The sequence below is a fragment of the Homarus americanus genome, unplaced genomic scaffold, assembly GCF_018991925.1.
Source record: "Homarus americanus isolate GMGI-L3 unplaced genomic scaffold, GMGI_Hamer_2.0 scaffold4697, whole genome shotgun sequence".
In the NCBI taxonomy this organism is placed as follows: Eukaryota; Metazoa; Arthropoda; class Malacostraca; order Decapoda; family Nephropidae; genus Homarus; species Homarus americanus.
Window position 1 is genome coordinate 20,660 of NW_024750468.1, and position 27,939 is coordinate 48,598.

The 27,939-nt window shown below is 44.3% G+C and overlaps 1 protein-coding gene across 1 annotated transcript; it reads left to right on the forward strand.

Moving 5' to 3' along the window:
- Window positions 1-1,444: 1,444 nt before the first annotated feature.
- LOC121854072 (collagen alpha-1(I) chain-like) lies at window positions 1,445-22,338 on the forward strand. The gene is made up of 4 exons (XM_042348462.1): window positions 1,445-1,548; window positions 9,750-9,876; window positions 11,113-11,355; window positions 20,098-22,338. Exons 1-4 carry the CDS (start codon window positions 1,480-1,482, stop codon window positions 21,609-21,611), a joined length of 1,953 nt encoding a protein of 650 aa, XP_042204396.1. The 5' UTR covers window positions 1,445-1,479; the 3' UTR covers window positions 21,612-22,338.
- Window positions 22,339-27,939: the final 5,601 nt, after the last annotated feature.

Below are 27,939 nucleotides of genomic sequence, written 5' to 3' on the forward strand. Positions count from 1 at the left end.
CTGACGTTTTTTTAGGAAAGTCTTCGAGGTAGTAGATAATGACGAAAATTACGATGTTATTTACTTAGACTTTAGCAAAGCATTTGACAGAGTACCGCATCAGAGGCTTCTGAGAAAAGTTAAAGCTCATGGTATCGAGGGGAAGTTTTAAATTGGATAAAATCATGGCTCACCGATAGAACGCTGAGGGTCAGCGTAGATGGTGTTAAATTTGAGTGGGGCTGTGTAACCAGTGGGGTTCCCCAGGGGTCAGTACTAGGCCCACTTTTGTTCATAATCTACATAAGCGATCTAGATACTGGGATCAGCAGTGACATAAGCAAGTTTGCGGATGACACCAAAATAGGGCGGCAGATTAATTCAGGGCAGGGTGCAAATGCACTACAGGAGGATTTAAATAAACTGCAGGAGTGGTCAGAAAAATGGCAAATGAAATTCAACACCAGCAAGTGCAGTGTACTTAATATTGGAAGAACAGATACATTATTGTATGCAGCCTTAACAACATCAACTTAGAGAAGTCGACTTGTGAAAGAGACTTAGGGGTACTTGTAAGTCCAGAAACGGCCTAGAGAACAGTGCGTTAATGTTCGAAATAAGGCAAACAGAGTATTAGGTTTTATATCTAGAAGTGCAGAGGTCTTATTGCAACTATATCTTGTGCTAGTCAGGCCGCATCTCGATTATGCGGTTCAGTTCTGGTGCCCTTATTATAGAATGGATATCAATTCACTGTAATCGGTGCAGCAGAGAAGACGAAAATTATTCCGGGACTTAGAAACCTTCCATATCAAGATAGGTTAAAGAAACTAAACTTGCATTCCCTAGAAAGACGAAGAGTGCGGGGAGATATGATTGAAGTATTTAAGTGAGTGAAAGGAATCAATAAAGGGGATGTAGATAAAGTTCTTATAATATCCGAGCAGGATAGGACTCTTAGCAACGGATTTAAGTTGGATAAGTTTTGGTTTAGGAGGGAGATAGGAAGGAACTGGTTCACAAATAGGGGGTTGGACGAATGGAACAAGCTTAGCAACTTTATAGTAAGTGCCGGAACGCTGGAAAGATTTAAAAGGAGGCTAGATAGATAGATTCATGGATGATAGAGAGTGGTAGTAACTCTCGACAGGAGCTGCCATGCACAGGCCAACCAGCCTATTGCAGACTCCTTATTTTCTTATGTTCTTATATATTTTAAATACACACATACACACAACATAGACTTTGTGTTTTCTTCCGCAGCAACACTATGAGTCAATAACCGTTACGGTCGTTGACTCAATTACCAGTATAATAGAATTGCAGCGCCAGTGAAATATGCTTCCGCTTAACATACACAAAGTTTATTTACCCTTCACCTTTTGCTGCACACCTGTATTATTTTCTTTTTCTATTGAATATGCGCATGTGCCATTCGTTCACGTCTGTCCTTAAAAGGTAGCGTGACGGAGTAGAGACACAGTCGGCTTCAAACCTACGATGATGACGGTAAAATTGAGAACGCTGGTAATACTTCTGCTGGTGGCAGTTTTCTCCACATCAGTTCAGGTTAGTGAGTGAAGTCTTTAGTAGTAAAACACCAGCAACACAACATTTCTCTGGTGTATATCAGTATAACAAGTCAAAACTCGCATAGAAGATATAGGTAGAATATTTATATTTGTAGGATTGTAAAGTGAGGAAGTTTGGAAGCGTGGCCGGTTAGTTATTTAACTGTATATTATATTCGTAGGGGAATCTTTAAACACCACTCCAATTACAGCTATTTATTATTCACTCAATGGCATGAACACGTTAATATATTAACGTTACTCGACAATGCCTCTCAGACACAATCATGAACTGGATACACTCACCACCGACCTTGGTGTGTATGTTGACAATGAGCTGAAGTTCTCGGGCCATTGCGAGAAGAAGGTAAATTAGGCAAATTAATTATTGGGTCTTATAAGAAGGTCGTTCAGATATCTAGACGGTCCGTCCCTTGTAACAATATTCAAGAGTGAAGTGTTTCTCCATCTGGAGAACTGTCACCCCGTCTGGTCCCCGAGATATGCTAGGGACTGTGAGTTGGATGAAAATGTCCAAAGGAGGGCCACCAGACTGGTGCGTGCACTTCTGCACCTCAACTACCCTGAGAGATTGGAGCGCCTGAATTTGCCTGGCTTATACTACAGACGGGAAAGGGGCGACCTCATTGAGGTGTATAAACATCTCAAGGGGCACTACTCAGTCGAGTGTCCTTACTTGGAGCTGGCGGACGCTCGCCCCACAAGGGGTCACAGCTCAAGCTTGAAGAAGCTGCAAGTCCAGAAAACTGTGAGGGCAAATTTTTTTCGGAGTGAGAGTTGTGAACTCTTGTAACAATCTACCAGAAAATGTTGTGACGGCACCGAGTGTGAGCTCTTTCAAGACCAGACTTGACCAACACTGGAGCAGGTTCAGGTACATTCAGGAGCCGGTGCATGCCCAGTACTTGCTAAGAGTGCGTAACAGAGACGTGACCGATCGCCCAAGCGTCTAACGAGCCGATCATTTGGTGAAGAGGATAAAAGAAAAAGAAAAGTAACAGTGACATGACCGATCGCCCAAGCGGCTAAAGAGACGATCAGTGGTGAAGAGGATGAAAGTAATAGTAAAAGTAAGTAACTCACCCTATGGATCGCTCTGACAACTGACTCACGTGTGACCTGTGGAAGACTCTGCTAGCTGAAGACTCCGTGCCGGGAGTGGAAGTCTTCCTCCCGATCTCGACTAGTAACGAGCGTGACTCCGTCTTCTGTCGATAGAGATGTGAAAGTAATGCCTCGTGGAAGGAGATGCAGGACCCTTATATTGAAGCAGAGCCGGCAGATGACCTCTCCTAATCAACACTAAACTGGGTTAGATCTGGACAGCTGTGTTTGCCCAGGTGCGTGGTCATGTCGCCGGTCGGTAATGCTTCCTATATATTACCACCAGGGTGTGTCTTGGCTAGGTGTGTTCTTTTAACATGGTCTTAACGCCGGGATAACTCAGATACCTAGTGGCCGTGCCCTCTCCTGGGTCAGGTCTTAATCTCACTGTAGGGTATGTCAACTTACGCGGGTGTACACCTGCTCATCTACTTTCTGTTATATGTGTTATCTTTCTGTGGGATGTAAGCTATGGTCTTATAAACAATCATTATATCAGGTCTACGGTCCTAAGTATGGATCACATACATGATTTAGATAAATTCTACATAAGTTCATTACCATCATCAATAAGTTATCGAGGTACTGTTCAATATCTTCAGAATACTCCGTCGTGTCTTTTCCTCACTATAGAAGACATCTGAAAATGTGATATTAGATATCCAACTGGTTGTTTAGATTTTATATTCTGTAGGTGTTCATCTGATTATATCTTTAGTGCATGTCGAGCTGTGTGTCTAATAATAAACTAATATTTAACAGAAGTTGGTTAAATTAGCATGTATGAAAGATATCAAAGCAAGAATAAGGAAAGCAAAAGCAGCATTTAATAATCTAATAGACCCAAGGAACAGGAACATAAACTTCAATTTGATAAAAAGACTGCTGAAAGACTATATATGTGTGAGATGCGTGGACACTTTCAGCAGACATCAGAGAAAGGTTGGAGGTCTTCGAAATGTGGTGCTATAGGCGAATGCTATGAATAAGATACACTGACAGGAGAACAAATGAAGTACAAAGATTAGGAAAATCTACAAGAAAAATACTTGAAATGTAAACAAAATAAAAATAAAGTACTTTGGTCATATAAGTAGGGATGAGGAAATAATATATGAAATATTAATGGGCAATGTTGATGGTAGGAGGGCCAGGGGAAAGCAGAAAGTGGGATGGAGGAATGGAATTAAAAACTAGGTACAAACTAGATACAAAACCTGAGAGGAATAATAAATACAGCACAAGAACGTTTAGAGTAGAGGACTGCGGTCGCCAACCCTCAGATATGAGGACGGTACTCTGACTGAATATTGAATAAGTTTGGGTTGTGTTAGTGTTCCTAGGCTTACGGCGCCTCGCTGATCTTCACTCAATGTTTAACTTAAAAGAAGGCGTTGATACCCACATTGATAAACATATTCCTAAGACACGAATGCTTGCCTTTTAAAATTTTTTGAGAATATCAGGTTAAGCCTTTTGCACTCTAATCCCTATTTGCTGTTATAACTTTTTCTGGTTAGGTATGTGTACAGTAGACTTAGACCCTAGTACTAGAGAGTAGCACCCAAGCACCAGTTCATATCTGGGAAGAATAAATGAACCAAGTTTCTTCTTTTCACTTTCAGAAGATTTAAGGTCTTGTATAATATATAAATAGAGAGAAGCATTTTTTATTTATTTTTTCGCTATTGCCAAACATGGTTTTCTCTCATAATTTATTTATTAATTCCCAAGCTGATAGCCATAAAGTTTGACAAACAGTACTTTAGAAATTCATAATTTCTGAACTATATCTCAACAGCAACTACACACTGGTTTCCTTAATATATGACGTAATCTATGTCTGGAATAATGACAATGACTGTATAGCAGAGTTGTAAAAAGTATCGGACGTTGTTAATTTTTTTTATGGGGATTAGCTCACCCGGGCACAGGTCACTGGCCCACATCGGGGCCTAGGGGGCGAAAATGTAACAATAATAATAATAATAATAATAATAATAATAATAATAATAATAATAATAATAATAATAATAATAATAATAATAATAATAATACGGATCTATAAAGAAATACAAAAATGAAAACAAAAATCAAAAGTGAAAAACAATATATGTATGTTGTGTTGTCAATAGGACGAGAAACAATTGAGACCCTGCAATTGTGTGTAAATCAGGCAGAAAGTCAGGTCAACAACCTGGGACTTGGTCACAATTTTCGTGATGCTATATGGCAGCAGGGTCTACCATTAGTCAAAACATTATGCTTCCAATATTTTCCCAGGCGGTAGTACATCCTTGTTTGGTAGGTGCCTACTACCTACTATCAGTAAAGTAAAAGTATTGTTACATTTGCAAAATGTTATTCAAATAGAATTAAAAGTATACGAATTTCAGTGTAATCAAGTAGAAGTAAAACGTATCTAATTTATAAAGTACTGAGGTACTGAAAATAAAAGTAAGAAAAAAAATAATAATTGTCTCAAACAATTAACAAATCCACAGTAAATTATAAAAAAAAAATAGTAATCTCAAGATAAAAATAAATGACATATAGCATTACACACGTTTATTTGCAAATCTTTCTTTTTAGATCAACCAATAACTGATTCTCGAAATTATGGCTGTCCAATCAGGATCCTTTAGGCCTAAATATAAGCCGCTCGTCTCCCTACAATGCATAACAAGGACATTGAACGGGTTGAAAATATATCCATCCAACACTTTGGTCACTTTCTTCCTTTCCCACACAAGTATCGTCGATGTGGATTTATGATCCGCAGACATAATTTTGACCCGCACTTCTCTACCTGTAAACTTTGTAACTGTCCCATAGTTAACACCCTTCAACACTATTGCCTTGACTGTCCCATTGTCAGGGACCTCCTACCACAGGGAGAGTAACTAACCACTATATGTCACCACCTACTTATTCGAAATAATTTAGATTTACTTCTTGTACGCTTCTCATGATTTAGTGCGTGCTAACTCCCATTGTCCTTAAATCATATCAATATTGTCTCTATATCACAAGTTATATCGTGTCCTGCGAGATACGAGCACCTATGGAATAGTGTCTGACTGCATGGTCTTGTGAATAGGCTTGTCTTCCCCTGAGGTGTAATAAATAAATTACATAATAGATACTAAGCCCAGCATGACTAAACAGATGCTCATAAGCAGCAGATGCAGGTAGTGGGGTGTTAAGCTTGAGAGATAAGTCACATAATGTCGGGAAAAACTTCAATAGTTCCATTTGATCCCTTGGGCAGCCAAGTAGCTATCAAGTTCCTTCAGTTAAGGAGTTTGTGGATGAATGTTGCTTTCATAGTGACTGAGTATGATTAAGACTCACCGTGAGCTGTACCTCTAATTGGGGTGTGACTGTGGTGACGTCACTTTTCGATTTTAATTGATGAGTGGCTGAATTGTTCGCACCGTGTAACATCTGGCGGGTACTGGGAGGGCGGCAGTGGTACTTGGTTATTTAAGCAGAATTCTAATTAATTAAATCTCACACATATGTATAGATACAGACTTTATATCTAAGACATAATTATGTAAAACATTTTAGAATCACATCCTCTTTGAAATTCATTTTAGGTTGAGGTATATACAAACAGCAACTGATATCAAATGGGAAGACAAGCCCCTGAAAGAGTGGGGATACGATGCGGGAAGGGGAATAAGAGGGTTGGCTAGGGGAAGTGGGTGGTCAAGGTGCTAATGAACACAAAAAAGATCAAAGGGAAAGTCCGCTGTTATGGTCACTGCGACCTGACCTGAGGTTACCTCATCCTTGTATGAAGATAAAAATCGTGAGGGAGTCACGAGAGAGCCCCGATGGGTGAGGGTAATTTTTTTACATTTTCAAAGCGATAGATATCAAACACACGTTTTTTTATTTCGTGATGATTATATAATATGACGACGAGTTGTGTAGTCTGCATACAGGGTGATTCAGCAAAGAGTATATTAAATTTGAAGATGAAATCCTTGGATAATTCTAAACCACAATGTCTCTATAGTAAAATGTCAGTGTCTGCAAATGTCCACGTGTTCGTGACAGGTGCGAGTAAATTAAACATAGTCCTGGAATTCTGGAACGCATCAGACATTCAGTGGTACGACGTGTACAGGCCTGCATTGAGGCAGAAGGGGGCAACTTTGAACATTTACTTTAGGTTGTTACAAAGCGGGGTCACACTGTAGACATTTGTGAATAAATGATTACAAAAACCAACTTGAAATTCTCTCTCATTAATACAACATCTTAAATGTGTTGTAACATGGAACTATGACATTTTACCACAGAGACATTCATGGTTTAGAATTATCCAAGGTGTCATGGTTTTTCATCGTAGTGGTCTAAGTGTGGATTATATAATATAAAGATTATAATATATTGTTTCTTATATTTCTTACCGTAGAGTTCGATACCTTCACACTGGTTACTTATAGGAGATTATGGTTTATCTACGTAGAAATTCACTCCACCACCCGACATTCCATGATTTATACTTGATAAATGATGATTTAATGAGTTCCATTAATTTCCAACATCCATCGAAGTTATTGGCTATACTTTGTCATAACCAATCAGTCATTACCTTTAGTAATTATAAGATAGGATCACAGATACGGGCAGATAATTGCACTTGCATTTATTTGGCAAGCTTCCATACAATGATTTACAATTTGCATGGATATATGAGTCACTCACGTTCACGCTGTAATAAAATTAATCTTTTAAAAGAGGGAATTTTCAACTTGGGGACACATGTGATTACCCTACAATGGGTATGACTTAACAGAGCCTTAATTATTCAAGTGATACATTTACCGCCGGCTTGGATTGCTCTTGTTGCAACCAGGCTTCCGCACAAGAAATTCTTTCCACGGGAAATAACAACAAAAAGGTACTCTTAGGTTACCACACATAGTCTCGCGTCACTGACAGTCACCGTAGACGGTTGTCGTGGCAAGGAGAACTGGTAAGCGTGACTTGATTAACCACTTAGGTGCAATAGGAAAGCCTGGATTGCTTTTGTCGTAACCAGGCTTTCACACGTGATATTTCCACGGGGATAACAAACCTAGATTAACACACTTAATCTCGTGTCGATCACGGTCACTGTAGACGGGTGTCGTGCAGGAGAACTCTGTAAGTGAGTATTGATTAGCCATTTACTGTAGGTTTGATAGGCCAGCCTGGATTGCTCTTGTCGCAACCAGGCATCCACATGTGATATTTCCATGGGGATAACAACCGAGGTTAGTACACATAGTCTCGTGTCACTGATGGTCCACAGGTCAGGTGGCGGTGCAGGACTCTGTGTGGTGTCCAGTTCCCTTCAGGAGGGAGAGGTTGAGGACGACGTCTTAACTAACCCATGGCCTAGGGGATACTACTTAAAATGTGGTTTTGGGGCGTGAGGCGATGAACAGTACAACACTGTCTCACTGGCCTCCCCCTATAGGCTTGCTAACATACCACTAATGGAAAATATATGTCGCAGTCATGGCTCGCCGGGTGACTTATCTCGAGTAAAACAAACTTTGGAGTTGGTTGTGTGGGTAAGCCTAACGCAACCCATGACAAAAGCCCCTACTAAGAAAAAATTTTCTTCGGAGAATAAAAATTTCAGCACACACAATTCGACATTCACAATGTGGTGTGTGTGTGACACTACCACTGCAACAAGATGTAGTCGCCAAACGCCACTGAGGGAAAACGTCAACATTTACTTTAGATTTTCAGGCTGGAGGAAGACTCCAAGGCGAGGGTGACAATTCCCGGGCTATAGTTCATGCTAAGCATAAGCACGCTACATTTATGTTACAGCAACATGTGTAGTGTAGGGTATGTAGACATTGTTTAGGTGGTACAGGTGTCGTGTTATGAACCTTCCCCGGTGGGTGAAGAGAAGGACTCCTTCGGCCGGCTGATGTGGAACTGGGTACCTCTGTCGCTGAGGACCCCCAAGGTGAGGGTGTACTCTGCCCATCACTCACCCTTGGGTCTACTATCCACCGCCTCACACGGAAGTCCACCAAGATATGGATGTAAATCTGCCCATCATTCACCCTTGGGTTTACTGTCCACTGCCTCGTAGTGAATCGGGAGGCTGAGGTGGAACTGGGTCCCTCCGTTGATGAGGACCCCCAAAGGAGTGGAGGTACTCTTCCCGTCACTCACCCTTGGATGTACAGTCCACCGCCTCGTACTGGGTTTACTGACCGCAATGTCCGCCACCACCCTCTCAAGGGTTCGGGGATCACTGTGAGAGGCCACAGGGGTGCAGGTAGAACTCGCCCTCCGTCGCTGTTTCTGGCAAACATCACAAGTCCTCTTCTGTTTCTTTATTTTCCACATTTAACTTTAGACCCAAAATTTCTTAGAGTCCCCTCAAATGTACTAGTACTCATTTCGTAGTACAATATACGCGTTTGTCATGGATTTCATTTTCCAATTTTATGTACTCTTTGCTGAATCACCTTCATGATTTTTTTTTCATATAAATCTGAGCTGGAAAAATGTTCCAGGATTTGTTCACTATTCGTAGATAATTCAGCTTATTGAGAAATTTCTCACAAAAGCCATTTGCAATCATTACAAGACAATGCAAATTCTGGATCTTCCAATCCAAGACCATTTGACAAAGAATTAGTCTTCAAGCACAGTGCGGCAGCTTACTATGAAAGAGTGATAGAAGGCATTAATCTTTTCAACACACTAATTTCATGTATAGGTTATAGGAATAATATCCGATTTGTCCATTGGTAACGTATTCTTCATTTACCTCTTACATCCACTCTTTTGTATATATTCCTAAAATTAATTTGGGTAAGTCATTACTTGATCATAAGTCGCGTACACACCACCCAACCCAGAGCAAAATATTAACCCATTGTAAAGTTAAAACGCGGAGATATGAGGAAAAGGAAGTACTGTAACAGTGTGCATAATTTGGCTACAATAACTTAGCTCTCTTTTATGGTAGAAAACTATGAGAATGATAACTTTATCTTTCTATGCAAGTGATAAGTGAGGTGTTAATATGTTTTGATGCAGGGTGGTGACAATGAGTGTGAAGATGCTGGTGGGAATTGTGTGAGCAAAGAGGAATGTGAAGTTAAACCATCTGCAGCAGACTGCCAGGAGGAAGATGAAGTCTGCTGCATTACTCCTTCAAGAAATAGTAAGTGCTAATGTAATAATAATAATAATAATAATAACAATAATAATAATAATAATAATAATAATAATAATAATAATAATAATAATAATAATAATAATAATAATAATAATAATATTAATAATAATTATAATAATAATAATAATAATAAACCAGTAAAATAATCGTGCAGTTTACAGTTGGGTTGGCATGTTTGTAGACGACAGGCATACAGTTAGCATGTGTGTACAGTACAAACAATGCCAGCATGCGGTATATATATGCCGTAAATTGTGGAAGTACACAATTTCTAATGTACTTAGATAGTGGAGATAAACGGAGAGGCAAATTGACCAAGGCCATCCGACAAAGGCACCAGAAGTTTATTTTTATGAGAATGGCAGTGAAAACCTGCGACTGTAAAATTTGGTAAAGTTGGTAGAATAAACTGTAACTAGATTGTTGGGTGTTCAGTAGGAACTGGTCGTCGGCAACTATAACAGTTTCAACTTATATCTAGGTCAGTTTTTTTACCACAATGTCTTCGTGTATCTGGAGGACAAAAAAGCGACGAATCTATATCTTAGTCAATGTTTTGTCTGATTTAATTAATTAGAATTGGTATAGTTTGTACTCACTGTTTTGTAGTTGTCATTGCAAGTCATGAAGCTCTCATTGTTCAATATCTTCACATCCTCTTCGTGCCTTCTGGCTAAACATTTCGTGAAAACACTGCTGTTACTTTGTTATGTACTGCCACCCGACCTGCATTTTATAAATCATTACGAACCATGAAGATCGTGCTGGTTCGACTATCACCTTTCAATAGATACATTTTTGAGTGTGGATATGGACGATGAGGTGAAGTTATGCTAATCAGGGGGGCTCCAGAGATGGCATGGCTAGAGGGCCATAAAGTAGCGTCTGCCAAATTTCAGCATTAGTTCATATAAATCGGAAAACAGTAACAACCGTAGTCGCTCTTTACAAAATTAAAATGGCAAAAGTGAACACTGTGAAATGCAATTGTTAAAAACAAAACAAAACCGCGGGCTGGGTAGTTCATCCTAGTTCTTCTTTGAAATGTCCTCTACTAATAAGTAGAGTGGTTGAAGTGGTTGTCTAGTGGTGAATTTTGGATGGTAAGAAGAAATTCCCACCCAATGGGTATTTACAGATTTAATAAACATAACCTCTCATTTAGATAAAAATAAAATAGAAATGCAAATAGATAAACTATATAATATGTTATTTCCCCAGAGATAGAAAAAACGAAGCTCCACATGCAAAAGTCTCAGAGGGAAAAGCAACAGCAGAGGAAGAGGAACAATAAGAAAATGGAGCCGAAAGAGAAGAAAGAGAAAAATGAAGTGAAATTGAGAGATGGCAAATATGGTAAAAAGCCGAAAAAGAAGTCTTGCAATGAAGTCGGAGGAGTATGCTCCTCAAAGTGCTCTAACGGCAAGGTTAGAGGCGGCAAATGCTCAGCCAGAGAAAAATGCTGTAAGTATATTTTATACAAAGTTAAGTATACAGCAGACATGTTAAAAAAAGACTTTTACCACTTCCTGGATTGTTCGAACTTTCATTTTCTATAACACGCCAGTGTAGTAATGTCAGGGTTAAATTATTTTGCCACTTGACATTTGTGTATTGCCTTCAACTAGGAAGGCCAACTACCTGAGCTAAGAGCACCTGCCTCCAATACCGAAGAAAGCCAGCATTTTATCACAAGTTGGTTATTTTGTTTGTGTGTGTGTGTGTGTGTGTGTGTGTGTGTGTGTGTGTGTGTGTGTGTGTGTGTGTGTGTGTGTGTGTGTGTGTTTGTGTGTGTGTGTGTGTGTGTGTGTGTGTGTGCTTTAGCACACGTGGTGGTGAAATGCGTTTAGTGTGGCAGAACTACGTTAGTTTTAAGATGCAAGCACTGCTTGCTCCCTCTCGCTTTCAGCTAGCGCTGCTGGCTAGCCCTAGTGGCGAAAAGGGAAGCAACTTGCACAAGTTTTCCCCTGCCAGTACACTGCCTCTTCACCATCAAGACACCTGCTGTGCCTCCTCGTGGCAACACACGTTACTGGGTGCCTCGTGGGTCCAGAATAGATCAGCAGGGGATCTCAGAGTAGCAGTGGGCCCCAGTGGGATAGCGCAAAGGCCCACTGGCATGTGGATACGTTCTGGTGCCTACCAACCATTGCCCCGTTACCTTGATGATTAACCTTGGTAGGTATAAGGCTACGGGAGTAAACTCTGAACGAAAAATTTGCGGTGGAGCCCTACATCAGGCAGACATGCTTACAGAGCTCCAACAAGCCCCCAACGGTGGTATAGGCGGAAGAGGTGACCAACTTGGAAACCCAACGTCTACACTGGCGACGAAGGCAATGCCTGATGGACAGCTTACTAAGGCGAAACCCAACAAACTGAGCTATCGGCAGTCCATTGCAACTCTCCCTCTCCCCAGTCGTTGCAACACTTGCACCAATGGATCAGGAAATGGGAGAGCCAAGATGGGTGGTTGCAGCCTGCGCTCCTGTCTCACCACATAAATCAGCTCACGTGCAACCAGCATCCAGTTTATCATACCTCTCATCATCATCAAAACCCCTATACCCCAAAAAGTCCTCTGGCAACGAACGAGTGGCGATAGGGACAGGCAGAGATGACTGCCGGGACTCTCTAGTCATAACTCTGCACATGGGCGGCACAGATAAGATGGTCGCTTATGCACTGGGATCTAGTCAGCAGTGCAATCCGGTCATGTCTGTGCGACTGAGCAGTCCTTTCGAGGAGCAACTCTGCTCACCCCACATGGGGAGGGGGCTAGAAAAGGTGCCCTAAACATAGCCTGCCTAAAAAGCCAACCTGGCTGGGCAACCGCACCCAGTAAGGTCATCCCTATGCAGTCGAAAACAAGTCAAAATTACAGAACCAAAACAAAATATACCTTACAACCTCTTATGGTCGCTGCATGGAATGTCAGGACCTTTCTGAATACTGGCACAAATGAGCGTACTGAAAAAAGAACTGCCCTTGTGGCAAAAGGGGTGGCTAGGTATAACATCGACATAGCAGCCATCAATGAGACCAGGGTCCCAGATGAGGGCCAGCTCACAGAACGGGGGTCTGGCTATACCTTCTTCTGCAAGGGTAAGCCTGCTGCAGAGAGAATCACCATTTATGGAGTTGGCTTTGTCATCCGCCAACGCATCCCACACAGGCTAACTGAAATGCCTATTGGGATCAACGAGTGGCTCATGACGCTTTGAGTCCCACTGAATCACTCACGTCGTGCCTTTTTCATCAGTGCATATGCCCCAACACTGGATGCAGAGGATGACATCAAGGAGGCATTTTATGCCTACCCTGACAGAGTGCTAACCTCTATCCCCAGAGAAGACAAGGTTGTGCTCCTTGGCGACTTCAATGCCAGAGTTGGCAGAGATGCTAGCATTTGGCAGGGAACCATAGGGAGAAATGGACTTGGCAAGTGTAATGCCAACGGCCTACTCCTCCTCAGCAAGTTTACTGTGCACAGCCTCACTATCACCAATACCTTGTTTCGGCAAGGCGACAAGTTCAAGGGTTCGTGGGAACACCCACGATCCAAACACTGGCATCTCATTGACTACAATATTGTCAGAGAAAGAGATCGCCGCGATGTCCTCATCACCCGTGCCATGTGTGGCTCAGACCACTGTGACACTGATCATCGACTTGTCAGAGCCAAGCTCTCACTTCACGTCACCCCAAACGGCGAAGGCAGCAAGCCTCTAGAAGAGGTTTTAATACTAAGCGTTTGCAGGACCCAGCAGTAACACATGCTTTCAGAGAGCAACTCGAACATGGGCTTATAAATAATGCAACAGCAAACAAAGCTTATCCCAGTACCGAATGGGATACTCTCAACACTGTTAGGACAAAAACCTGCAGAGACCCTCGGCCAGATCAAAAGAATACACCAGGACTGGTTTAATGAAAATGACCCGGCACTCAAAGTACTCATCGATGATAAACGTGCTGCTTTTACTGAGTGGCAGAACATCCCTCAGTCTCGGACAAAGCTGATACCTTCCGCAAGAAGAAAGCGGCAGTCCTGCGGGAACTTCGCATTGTAAAGGATGACTGGCTTAAAAATAAAGCATGCGAATTACAAAAAAAAAAAAAAAATCCAGATCAGGACAGGATGCACGATTTTTTCAATTCATTAAAATATTTTATGGGCCAACAACTCGTGGCGCAGCCCCCCCCCTCCGCTCATTAAAGACGATGAAGGCCTCGGCCTTCAGCGCTGGAAAGAGCACTACCATTCATTGCTCAACCGAAACACCGATGTAGATGTTCTGACTACCCAACAGGTCCCTCATCATCCAGAGCTGACCTACCTCAGCTATCCTCCATCCCTAGATGAGGTAGTTAACGCCATCAAACAGATGAAAAATAACAGTCGCTCAGGGACTGATGGAATCCCAACCGATGTGTATAAAGCAGGAGGACCTCTGCTTACCAGCCGTCTCCACTCCCTCATAGAGAATATATGGAAAAAGGAAGAAATCCTCCAAGCTCTTAAAGATGCTTCCATTGTCAATTGGAACTACCGTGGGATCTCGCTGCTCTCCGTAGCTGGCAAGATTATCGCCCAAGTCCTCCAAAACAGACTCCTTCCTGAGGCGGAAGACTTCCTCCCAGAATCTCAATGTGGTTTTAGACCATTACTTGGCACCACTGACATGATCTTTGCTGCCCGCCAGAAACAGGAAAGGTGCAGAGAACAGCGTCGTGACCTGTACATGGCTTTCATCGACCTAACCATGGCCTTCGACTCGGTTAACAGGGAAGCCCTCTGGCGGATCCTCAGCCGATTTGGCTGCCTACCAAAATTCATCGCCATTGTGAGACAACTCCACGATGGCATGACCGGCAGTGTCCTGCACAACGGTACCCAGTCTGAGTTCTTTCCCATCCTAACAGGGGTTAAACAAGGGTGTGGCACCAACTCTCTTTTCCATTTTCTTGGCTGCCTTCCTTACTCGTGCCAGTGCCAATTTAACCGGCGGGGTGGACAACTAGTACCGGGTGAAGGGGGGACTTTTCAACATAAGACGACTCCAGGCAAGAACAAATGTGTCGGCAGCTTCCATTACTGAACTTCAGCATGCAGACGACCTCATCCTTGTTGCTCACACTAAACGCGACCTACAGGAGACCCTGAACACCTACGCAGATGTATATGCACACTTCGGCTCCTGGTTCAGACACACCTCCACCATCTATCCAGCTTAACGGCACTACTCTCTCTAATGTTATCCACTTTCGGTGTCTCGGCTCCAACCGCGGATATCGATGAAGAGATTCAGCATCGGAACAGATGTGCGTCTCAAGCCTTTGGCAGACTCCGAAATCGTGACTTCAACTAAAATTTTCTACAAAGTTAGAAGTATATCGAGCAGTGGTCCTCTTCACCCTGCTATTTGGTAGTGAGACATGGGTCACATACAGGAGGCACCTCAAGGCACTCGAAAATTTCACCAATGTTGTCTACGTTCCATGCTCCGAGTTCGCTGGGAAGACAAGAGAGCAAATGACAGTATTCTTGCTGACACCAACTATCGGAGCATCGAGGCTACCATTATTCATGAACAACTATGCTGGACTGGCCATGCTACCCGCATGGACGACAGTAGACTGCCAAAACAGCTACTTTACAGTGACCTAACGAAAAGAAAACGCACCGCTGGAGGGCAACTGAAAAGGTATAAGGATAGTCTTATGACAAACCTGAAAAAGTGCCAAATCGACTCCCTAACCTGGGAGACGATTACTCCACACCGCAACGATTGGAGGAGCACCACATAAGAAGGTGTCAATACTTTCCAGTTAGCCCGACTGCAAAACGAATTAGACAAGCGACCCATGACGGGAAGACGCTTGACACCGCACCTCCCGCACTAGGTGTAGCCGCCTAAATGTGCAACATCTGTGAACCATCCTGCCGGTCCCGTATCGGCCTCTTTAGTCTCCTCAGAACTCACCACCATCGGTGACATCCTTAATAACTCATACCAGTATATCAAAGCTAGATGATCGTCATACTCGAGTCCGAATGACAGCAAGGTAGTAGTATGTATGTATGTATGTATATATATATATATGTATGTATGTATGTATATATGTATGTATGTATGTATGTATGTATGTATGTATGTATGTATGTATGTATGTATGTGTGAATTGAATATTAATTTTGCCGTGGACACCAGCTCGTTTCTTGTGTACTCAATACTTATCCTGTGAATGGTAGCGCAAAAAGGATTAGAGAGTAGAGGCCACAAAGGGTGTTTATCAGACCCATTAGTCAAGATATTATGGCATTGAGTGTTACAATTCCCAGTATATTGTTTGTTTAAATAGGTACATAAAACTTTTATAAGGTGCTAAATGCGAAGTGTGGATACAGCCTACGTATAACAGGTATCTTTCCATCACAGATAAAGTGCTGTGCCATCGTATAACTGTCCCTATAAGGTTCTTTTTTCCTATTTTTCATTCTATGATGTAGTGTTGGAGTGTGTGGCCTTGTGTATGGCCGCACACTTTACATTTAGGATTGTTCACATCTGCTTGAGGGACATACTGCGAATTTAGCTAAGGCAACAACTCTATCGTGCTGACTGACGCGTATGTGAGAGGGGATCCACAGTAGCTTGACTCTAATACGCCCGTCAACAAGCGGGTGTCATTTTGAGTTTAGGGTATCAAGAGGATAAGGAGGATAAAGAGTCAATGATGATGAGACTGCCAGTGGTAGTGTCTTCAGCAAGTTTCTGGGCTGTGACTATGGCAAATGGTTCAGTTTTTTGAGTGAATACCCAATTATTAATTCTAACTCCGTTCTCTAATATATTACCGTTAGGCTGAGTCACAATAACAGCACTCCCAGGACTTCCACAGACAGTGTTAAAAGAACCGTCAGTGCAGATGGTCTGTGTGATGTTATTTTCTGTTTGTAGGTTATGTACACTGTATGTGTTCAGGAGCTCTCACTTTGGCAGTATGTTGGAAATTGTCCGCCAGGCTGGCAGGAAACGCTGCTGTGTATGGACCTTGTGCAGATTGTTTTGTCAAAACATTCTCATATGTGTAGCAGTAGTTTGGATCCATTTATATTCATCATTTTCATGACTCACATATCCTAGCATTTTCCTAGAAGCAATGTTGTCTGGGCTATCATAAGCTTGGTTTTCATTGCTGTATTCTGTTTTTGACACAGGGTATTCCTAGTTCTTTCCTCATATTGAGTACTGTGGTGCCTCTCCCGTCACGAAGGACCAGGGCTAGTGTGAGGTAATCTATCAGAGATCTTATATATCCTAGGTACATTGTTTTGACAATTCTGATATTAGCGCCATAATGTGGGTTGTACCCCGCTACACATTTGAGGGGTTTTAACCTCTCAGTACATTGGCGGGTTAGCTGTTGTACAAGATGTCAGGTGAGGTATTGTACAGGAGATAGAGACATCGAGATATTTAAAAGAGGGGACAGAGTCATTGGCGCTGTTACCTATTTTAAGTTGCGATAGTCCGCGTTTGTGGTTACCAGCTTGTTTGTTGAATACTTTAGTTTTCTCAGTGTATATGATGAGATCAAGGTTCTCACAGGCTGACTGTACGTACATGGTTCACAGTGGTTTGCATTTCACGATGATTTTTAGTATATATAAGAATGTCATTTGCATAGGTGACACGAAATATTGTTGGGGCTGTCTGGGATTGACTTTAATAATGCATTCATAAGAGCATTGAACAAAGCAGGGATGAGTACTCCACCTTGGGGGGTGCCAAGCTTCATATCTTTGACGTCACTTTTGTAACCCTGAAACAGTGCAGCTGCCCTTCTGTTTGTGAGGTAACCACTTATCCAGTGTTACAACGGACCTCCGATATTCATTTTTCTAGTTCGCACAATATAAGTTGCTTATTGGCAATATCAAAAGCAGCTTTTAAGTCAAGAAATCTGGTGCATATGTGTCTTTGATCCCCATGCACTGTTAGGTGTGTGGTGATGTAATTATGTACGCTTTTACCATGGGTGAAGCCTTTTATGTCTGTTTCCGAGAACCAGACTCTCTATAGTTGTACAAAGACAGCTAGTTAGTAATATGGGATGAAAGTCATCAGGGTGTCCCAGCTTTGGTATTGGTCCAGGATGTGGGTAGTTGGCTTTCGGTATGACTCATATTGTACAATGCCATTAATGGATTGTGCCAGCACACGCCTTAGTAGTCTAACAATATGTAGGTGACTCGGTCCTCACAAGGGGCAGTGGATCTACCCTTAAGGAGGGCAGCGTCAAGCTCCCCACCCTATACAGTATATGGAACATCACATTAATCGTGGTGTTTGCTTAGCATAAAGATGATGAGATTACTTTTTTCTACAGACTAGGCATCAAGGTGCTCTCGAGTCCTAGTTGGTAACATGTTATAGCTAGATTCATGAACCCACTTTATTATTAGTTCATTTGATTTTTGTAGCGAGTTTGGATGGGATTCGTGATTACTGTGTTTACCTCTGATTGTCTTTCTATGTTTATAAGCTTTGCTAAGGGGTGTGTGATGGTTCAGGCTGTTGACATATATTTCCCATGCATTTTGTCCATGTTCATTTGCGCGCTCCCGGACTGCAGTGAGGGAAGCTTGAAACAGTTTTAGCATTTGAGGAGTTTTGAGTTATTTGCAGTCCTCACCAGTCTGCCTGGCTATAGAATTTGCACTAAGTTCTTTCAATCTTGGGTCATCATAACACTGCTGTGGCCTGTTCCTATTATGCTGAACACGTTTCCTCCTCCTTTTGGTGCAAGCATTGTTGGTGAAGAGGTTTTGGTAGTTGTCAGGCTTATAATCCTTGAAACAGTCATAAATCAATTCTCTAAACTGTTTATTTTTTTATTTTTTCTTGACTGTGAGTCTACGTGTGTTAAGTTTTCCATCAATGGGGGGTGGCATTGGCAACATATTTACTGGGTTGGATTGGTTTGTGATCAGACATAAGATCAGTGGCGACATCGAAGCTCTAAGTTGTGTATGAAAGATTAAAGCCAATACACTTCTCTAAAGCCCCGCCATAGATGTGTTATGGCTCGCTAATATGAATGATTTAGAAAATCATGAAGAATTTGGTATTTGAGTATAGCTGTTAAAATATGCAAAGTGGTTTTGATTGGTCGTGTGAAAAAATAAACTACCTAGTTTATGAGGAAATGAAAGTATTTAGGAAACAAACAGTTCACGTACATCAAAATTTTCTACTCTGGCAGATTGTTGAGAATATTTTGGAATAATTTGTGTGAAGAATGTAGGACGTGAAAGTTAAAAATGATCATAAGTTAAATCATATTTTCAAACATTAAGCAACCTATGTGACTAAAGAGGAATAAAAGAGATAGAGGAATTTAGATTTTAGTGTTTTACGTGTAATAAGGTAGTAGTGGAAAAGCATACTCTAAGAATGCATATGATATAATCATAAGGAATAATAATAATTGTTAATGAGCTACAAATGTGTATCAAATCTGTGTGAAGAGGTTTTTATCCCACCGTTTTATATTTTCAGAAATGATGATACGACATATACGAATTGGCAATAAAAAAAACACAGATATAGAGTATGGGAGGTTTAATGAAGGACAGGAAAGGTGACTGAATTGACTATCGCACAGTAAAATAATGAAGGGATAGGGGTAGACTACATAGGCGAGGGGGAGTAGAATGAGTTATGAAGGTGTTGTGATATGTTTAGGGGAGTATTACAGGAACATGATAAGACCTCATAGGTGTACACAGAGGAGAGATATTGCCTAAATATATAGCACAAAGAATATAGAAGGAGGCTTCAGAAATTAATTAGTGTGATATAGTGTGATATATAAAGCCTCCTATGTGTCCCTCCCTAGCTGTAACTTTCAGTGGCAAGCTGACGAGGGGACATTACTTAAGGAAATGAAGTTTTTCTGTATATTATTATTAAAAATGCGATATCAATTTTAATACCTGTTCTATTATTTAAAGATCTGCTGAGGACTGGAAAGTCACACTAATGGCAGACGAAATATTATTTCCAAACAATCGTTCTTCTCAGCCAGTCCTTATAGTAACTCCACTGAGTAGGGCGACAGTTGATGCCGAAACTGTATATGGATCTGTTCAGTTCTTGTTTATTTGATAGTAACTTTCTTGTGATTTACTTGCAGGCAAGCCTAGTGGTGGTGGTGGTGACGGTGGCGGTGGTGGTGGTGATAACGTAGGTCCAGCAGGTCCACCTGGTTCTCCAGGTGAAAATGGTCAGCCAGGTAAACCTGGTCCTGCAGGCCAACCTGGTCAAGACGGAACTCCTGGCCTTCCCGGTTCTCCTGGTCCTACTGGTAATCGTGGCCCTGCCGGTTTACCTGGCCCAGATGGTGCTCCTGGTGTTGCAGGACCTGCAGGTCCTGTAGGTCCTGGAGGTCCTCCAGGTCCTACAGGTCCCGCTGGTTCCCCAGGTTTTAAAGGTGTTCCTGGAGATAAAGGCCCTACAGGCGGGGTAGGTGGTAAAGGTGCTGTAGGTGATAAAGGTATGCCAGGTGATACAGGTCCTGCAGGTCCGGTAGGTCCTACAGGCCCTGCAGGTCCTAAAGGTACTGCAGGTCCTGCAGGTCCTGCAGGTTCTAAAGGTATGCCGGGTGAAACAGGACCTGTAGGTCCTGCAGGTGCTAAAGGTATGACAGGTAATACTGGTCCTACAGGTCCCACGGGTCCTGCAGGTGATGAAGGCCCCGCTGGTGCTGCAGGTCCTACAGGTGATAAAGGTTTAAAAGGAGATAAAGGTTCTGCAGGTGATGTAGGCCCTGCAGGTCCTAATGGTACTGCAGGTCCTGCAGGTCCTGCAGGTGATAAAGGTATGGCAGGTAATACAGGTCCTACAGGCCCTACAGGCCCTAAAGGTTCTGTTGGTGATAAAGGCATGACGGGAGATAAAGGCATGAAAGGAGATAATGGTGGTAAAGGCATGCAAGGGGATAAAGGTGATAAAGGTGGTGTAGGTGATAAAGGTGTGAAAGGTGATAAAGGTGGCGTAGGTGATAAAGGTGGTGTAGGTGAGAAAGGTGGTGTAGGTGATAAAGGTGGTAAAGGTGATAAAGGTGATAAAGGCATGAAGGGAGATAAAGGAATGAAAGGTGATAAAGGTGTTAATGGTGATAAAGGTGATAAAGGTGATAAAGGTGATAAAGGGGGTCAAGGTGACAAAGGTGATAAAGGTGAAAAGGGTGATAAGGGTGATAAGGGTGATAAAGGCAACCCAGGCCAAGGCAACGGCAACGGCCAGGGCAACGGTAACGGCCAGGGCAACGGTAACGGCCAGGGCAATGGCAACGGCAACGGTAACGGCCAGGGCAACGGCAACGGACAGGGCAACGGTAACGGCCAGGGCAACGGTAACGGCCAGGGCAACGGCAATGGCCAGGGCAACGGCAACGGCCAGGGCAACGGTAACGGCCAGGGCAATGGCAACGGCAACGGTAACGGCCAGGGCAACGGCAACGGACAGGGCAACGGTAACGGCCAGGGCAACGGTAACGGCCAGAGCAACGGCAATGGCCAGGGCAACGGCAACGGCCAGGGCAACGGTAACGGCCAGGGCAATGGTAACGGCAACGGTAACGGCCAGGGCAACGGCAACGGCCAGGGCAACGGTAACGGCCAGGGCAATGGCCAGCAACAGAGCTAGCAGTACGGTACTAAAGGTAGAAAAGGCAGTGATGGTGTATATGATTCTGTTAAATAGGGAATTATCAGATACCAAGTATGAGGTGAAGATCTGGTGGCCAAGGAGAAGACTGAAGTGCTGCTGTGGAAGACTTAGGCTGCAACAACCACGATCACATCTTTTCACACGACAGAGGACTCTGCAATATTCCTTCTTTATCCTGTCAAGAGGCTCATAACCTGTTAAAGTCCCTGCACCTGTTGAAGCCTTACCACAACCTGCCATTGTTTAGACAATCCCGCACACTACTGAATCTTATCCTTATGCTGAAACATAAACACTTTCTGATGCAGTAATGAACGATGAACTACAACTCCTCCAAGAGTAAGATAATAACTCAAGTAAATGACACCTGCTCAAACAGTACTACCGCGTGTTGACTAATAAAGATAAACGCCTGTTATTTGTTGATACTATAACTTCCTTCCGTTGCATTACTTTATGTACCGGTATTTATTGGTGTATGTATAGTTGTTAGACTTTTGGTGTATCAGCTCTGTGTAACTGGTGATGTATTAGATGGTGTTCCAGGTGTTGTATTGTTGAATTTATACCCTCTTGTTTTTGCTGGACCGCAATAGGTATATTAGCTAAGCTATTAGAGAGAATAACAAAATATTTACTACATTTCTACCTATTAATAAAAATTATTATTACACCTCGTGTTAATATAAATGCACTGCAATTACATATTTAGTTTTCCTTACAACCTTGTAAAGAATCATTTATATTATAACACTTATAACAGTGTTGTCTTGTTTGCTATAACATGTGAACCGTTTAGGGTAGCAGCCACTGAGGCTCTTGACTGACCAGATCAGTTCTTATATTGCAATGAGGGTCATGAGTATAGTACTCAAGTTTAGACAACCTATGACTGCTGCAACAATAATAATATTATTGGACGATTACTGATGCTATCACCTTCTCTTTCCCATCCCACCAAAAATCACTCTATAACTCTTGGATGAAATCTCGTGAAAATTGATAAATTATAAATATCATCAATAACAATCAAGATTCTTTAGATCCCAGGTGTGCCAGGCATTTTTATTTTATTTTCGTGAAAAAACTCTGTTTGGATGAGTGCCCGCATTAGTTATATCGATGTAACAAATTTACATGTGAATTAGCGAAGGACAACCCTCTACTCTTCCTTGATGTTCATACCCATTGTCACCAAAAGAGCTTTACGACAGCTTCATACAAAAAAAAAATAAAACTTTCTTTCACTGGTTTGACTACAAAATGTTTAACCTTTATCTACAGTAAATTGATTTCAAACGAAATCTAATTCGTATCTTCACCCACAGACATATTGGTTTATGTTCCAGCTATTTTCAACTTGACATCAAACTTAAACATATCAGGAATTCACTCTTTGATAATAGTTTGGTCAAGTAATATATTGATATTTAATGTAGCAAAACTCTCAACAGAATCCTCGGCTATAAACAGTATCCAACAGTCACTTTGTTTAAAATATATCATCTCCCTGTAGGAAAAAGCTTATTAAAATCTGAAGGTTCCAAGTGTTCCCTGAAGAATGCAGTGATGGGTAGGGAAACACCAGGTAACACTGAAGTCCATTTATTTGGATAGGAGAAATACAAGTGGTGACTAGCGTGTGCCATGCACGGCCCACGAGGTCAGACTGAGACTGCCTTGCCATATGGCAGCCTCGGGGCAATGATGCCACATAACACGTGCAGTGTTGCCACGTAATTATATACATAGATGCTACTCGGCACAGTAGCTTATATACAAGGTTGCTACTCGGCACAGTAGCTTAGATACATAACCTACATCTCCCTCCCCCTCACGCTCATAGTCTTTGTCTTGAGCGGACTTCCCAGTCCTAAGTCTCTCCGAGCGTCGAGATGCACTGTGGGGCGGATCCTCGTGAGGTGTAGGGGACTCGTCCTCGGTCAGGGGGCCAGCAGCAGGGGGTGGGACTGGCCGGAGGAAGCGGCGGTTCCTCCACCAGATGCGGCCGCTCGGCATCCCGACTTTGTAGTCCCGCGACCGGCCGACGCCCATCACTATGCCCACCTTGTCCCAACGTGTCGTCGTCGGGTCCTGGACGCGGACAAGGGCACCAATCTCCAGTGGCTGAAGAGGGCGGGCACGGTCGTCATACCGAGCCTTGGCGTTCTAGGCACGTGAAGCGGCGCAGCGGTAGCAGCTCTCAGCTCTGGTCTGCCACTCCTTCGCAAAGGCCTTGGCGTGTGCAGGAATGCAATAGCGGAGAGGGTGACCATAGAGGATCTGGGCAGGGGAGCGTCCTGTGTGGGTGAGAGTGGACGCGGGTTCTGGGCAGCTCTGTGCCGCAGCGTCAGGCGCGCCGCTCGTTGATTCACGCACCCTGCTGGCGGTGTACCGAGCAGCTGGGATCTGCTCAGGAAAGTCTCTGGGCACCACGCCTAGCTCCTTGCAGTGCTCCCACGACAACAAGGGTGTAGCGAGAGTAGGCTGCACGTCGATCCATCCGTGACACGACCTGTCGCCATAAGTGATCTCCGCTTGAAAGGAGCCCACAGCGTCCGGAATCTGGGAACCGTCCGCAATCCGCATTGTAGTACTGCAGTTGCGGCGGTGGTCCCACGCCGCGTTTGGTGAGGCCCAGTTTCTGGAGGTGCTTCAGGCCTATCACCGTAGTATCAGCACCGGTGTTCGGTATCACCTCGATGTGACCTGACACATCACCGTGTGTGACGGCGACGCGGATGGTAGGGAAAGGGGTAGCCCTGGGGCGTGTGGTCGAGTCCACCCTCCTGATGTGACTCCGCTGCTGCTTGGGGCTGCGTGGGCCATCTGAAGGGGGCTGTGTGCGAACCACCCCGAGAGAAGTGCGCTGCTTTCCTCCTCGTCTCGGGCTTTTGGGCTTGGGTTGGCCAGCACTTGTCGTAGTGTCCAAAGCGACCACAGGCCTGACACTTGCGGCCTCGTGCAGGGCACCTGTCTGTGTTAGACCAGTGGCCCTTACGGTCACATCCACGACACAGTGCGTCGGCGGCCGGGCATGTCTTGGAGCCATGCTGCTTTCCACAGCTGCCACAGGAAACACTAGGCGGAGGCGTGGAAGAACGTGCGGCAGCCGTCACGTTGTTGGCCGCCTTCTTACCCTTCTTGTATTGTGAGATAGCTCTCACAGCAGGTGGGGCCCTTAAGGCAGAGGTGGCGGACTTGGTGGCCTCGTATGACCGACATTCAGTCACTACCACCTGGAGTGTGGAGGAAGCGTCCAGGGGAATGAGTCGCTGCACCAACTCTTCTTGCCTGACACCTGTCAAGATCCCGTGCTTGATCCAGGCTTCCTCACATTCCCGGCTGTGCGCCTTGCAGACGTCGATCTCCTCCGACAAACTCTTCAAGCGTACAAAAAAGTCGTCAAAGGATTCGTTCTCCGCCTGCTTGCAGCTGGTGAAGGCGCGGCGACGCAAGGCCTCGTTATTCCGACCTTTAACGTGCTCCTGCAAAAGGTCGAGCACATCCGTCACTGAAGATGTAGAATCGGGAGGCACTTGCAACGTGTGCTCCAAAACTCTTTGGGTCTCCAGCGACAAACACATCCGCAGTTGGATGAGCTGTTTGTTTGGAGGCATGCTGTCAAGGTCCACCATCGTGGAGTAATCTGTCTAACGCCGCCTCCACTCACGAAAAAGCTGAAACGTGACGTCTGGTGAAAGGGCGGGTGGGGGTTGAACAGATGCCTTGGAGTAGCAAGAGTATCTGGAGGACGCTGGTGTGGTGGAGGAAGGGGGGTACTGGCGCCTTGGTGCGCGAGTGAGGGAGGGTGGGTTAGCGCCAGGGTCGCCAATATTGCATCAAAGCGCGCCTTTTCCTCCTCTCTTCGTGTCTCCTCCCTCTGAAGTTCCATCTCTCGGCGTTGCTCGTCTCTGTGATCCATCCACCTCAGAATTGTTGCAATGTCCGTCGCTGTAGGTGAAGGATGAGGGGCGGTGGGCGCAGAAGCTCCATCTGTACCCAGTAGAGGAGAAGATGGTGGGGAGTTGTGTCTCCCATCTTGACGTTGTCCCTTCTTACCGCCCATCTTACTATGCATGAACTGCACTGTTTAGTATATAAAGTGGCGCCTCATCAGCTCGAACCACATATATATGACATAAACAGCGCAGAAATAATGCATAGAGTCCACTGTTCTGTCCGTGAGTGAGTGCGTGCGTGCGTGCGTGTGTGTGTGTGTCTGGGAGAGCAGTTCGTGGTGGCCTTAATGCCGGTGGCTAGAGCCGCCGCGGGGGTGAGAACGTTAGTGCCTCCCCGGATGTCACACGAGAAGAGTGTACATCTGCGTGCTCCGTGGGTACCACAAAAAACAGGCCAATACTCAACTCTCAGCTCTAGACACACTGATACACTGACACTAACACTGCCACCGTCACTAGAACGCACTGTGACGGCGCAACACTGCACGTTGCGGCGAAACACGACGCAACACAACACAGCACACACTAAGAGTCACGTGCACATCGCCGGCAGTCGCACATCGCCGGCTAACTGTCCATTGTTCACACTCTTGTAAGTCCACAGATCCTATTCACTGCGCCATGAAGGTTCCAAGTGTTCCCTGAAGAATGCAGTGATGGGTAGGGAAACACCGGGTAACACTGAAGTCCATTTATTCGGATAGGAGAAATACAAGTGGTGACTAGCGTGTGCCATGCATGGCCCACGAAGTCAGACTGAGACTGCCTTGCCATATGGCAGCCTCTGGGCAATGATGCCACATAACACGTGCAGTGTTGCCACGTAATTATATACATAGATGCTACTCGGCACAGTAGCTTAGATACATAACCTACAAAATCATTTCACTGAAAATGATATTCAGCTCCCAAATGCCCACACACTTACAATCATTTGTATTTATCAGCTTACGTGGTTTGCTGTAGTCCAGCAAATATTTGTTTAAAAAATAAAGACACTTTAAAACGCATTCACGATCACTTTGGTCACGCTGTTCACACAGGCCAATCAATCACCCAGCCTCCGCTCTTCACTATCCGAAAGAATTCATACAGTAAATTCAGAAAGCTATTAGGGTAAACTTTTTTTTTTTTGAGTTAGGGTTGTAAACTCTTGAAATAACCTACCAGGGAGCTTTGTGACGGCACCGAGAGAGAGGTCATTCAGAACCAGACTTTATCAACACTGGAGCAGGTACAGAGACATTCTGGAGCCAGTACATACAGTACTCAGTACTTGCCAAATATGCGTAACAGAGACGGAGCCAACCAGGTCCTGTTCACGAGTTGTCTGGTCTTCTCGGACTATATCTTGACACTGGGTCATTCAGCTAGTTAACTTGTGGGGTACGAGATATTGGTTCACAATCAGGATGGGATGGAGAAAGGAAACTCACAATGTGCTCTCTGTATACATATTATATTGGATGTACAATGCAGCTTTGTGGCTGGTGCTGGGAGGAGGCAGCGTGGTTACAAACGTGAGTAGGGAGAGCTGGTTGGTGAGGGTGCTCAGAGGAGGTGTTGCTTGCTGCGGCTGTAGCTAGAAAAAGGGCTAGGTCACCATGAGGTCAGGTCTTATATAGCGGAGGTAGGCGTGGCTTAATAGTTGACCTCCGTCATGTAAGGCGGTGCTGGTTGACCTAGACCACGAGGCATACATTGGGGAATTCGCGGGGTCGGCTACTCAGCGACAAGAGTTTGTAGGGGAGGAATCCACTACAATACTCCCCCTTCCCTCCAGGCGGTGTAGGAGACTTGTTGTCTGCAGGGTTGCATGGCACATGTGAGGCAGAACGGGCGGTGCATGCCACATGTGAGACATAACGGCGAGGGCGTGGATGAGCCGGCCACTAGGGGGCGGGCCAACTCTGTCTAGATACACGAGATCTGTGGGAGAAAAGAGGGAGGAGGGTTGTGGAGGCGATGAATGTTGTGCTTCCCTCACAGCAGGTACAGAGTCGTCAGGTGCGCCTGCTGGGGTGTGTGGGCCTGGGTCAGCAGCAGGGGCTGCGTCAGGAAGTGTGTCCATGACAGCAGCAGGGTGCATGACAGCAGCAGGGTCCACGACAGGAGCAGGGTGCAGGACAGTAGAGTACCTGAGGGAAAAAAAAAGGGTGTGTGGGGCTGCACTCAGGCGCATGGGCCGCGTCGGGGGCAGGGACTGCCAGGCAGGACCGGAGGGTCCGCGTCAGGAGGAGGGTCCAGGACAGTGGCAGGGGTACTGCTGGGCCGGGGGCGGCGTCTGAGGCAGGACGGGTGTGTTGGGGTCGGTAGGACGTGGTGCTTGGGGCAGGAAGAGG

What these genes read in the sequence shown, in the direction of transcription:
- LOC121854072 (XM_042348462.1), top strand. Translation starts at nt 1,480, where the DNA reads ATGATGACGGTAAAATTGAGAACGCTGGTAATACTTCTGCTGGTGGCA. An exon ending in CATTACTCCTTCAAGAAATA is followed by an intron (nt 9,877 to 11,112) that starts GTAAGTGCTAAT and finishes TTATTTCCCCAG; the next exon opens with AGATAGAAAAAACGAAGCTC. An exon ending in CTCAGCCAGAGAAAAATGCT is followed by an intron (nt 11,356 to 20,097) that starts GTAAGTATATTT and finishes ATTTACTTGCAG; the next exon opens with GCAAGCCTAGTGGTGGTGGT.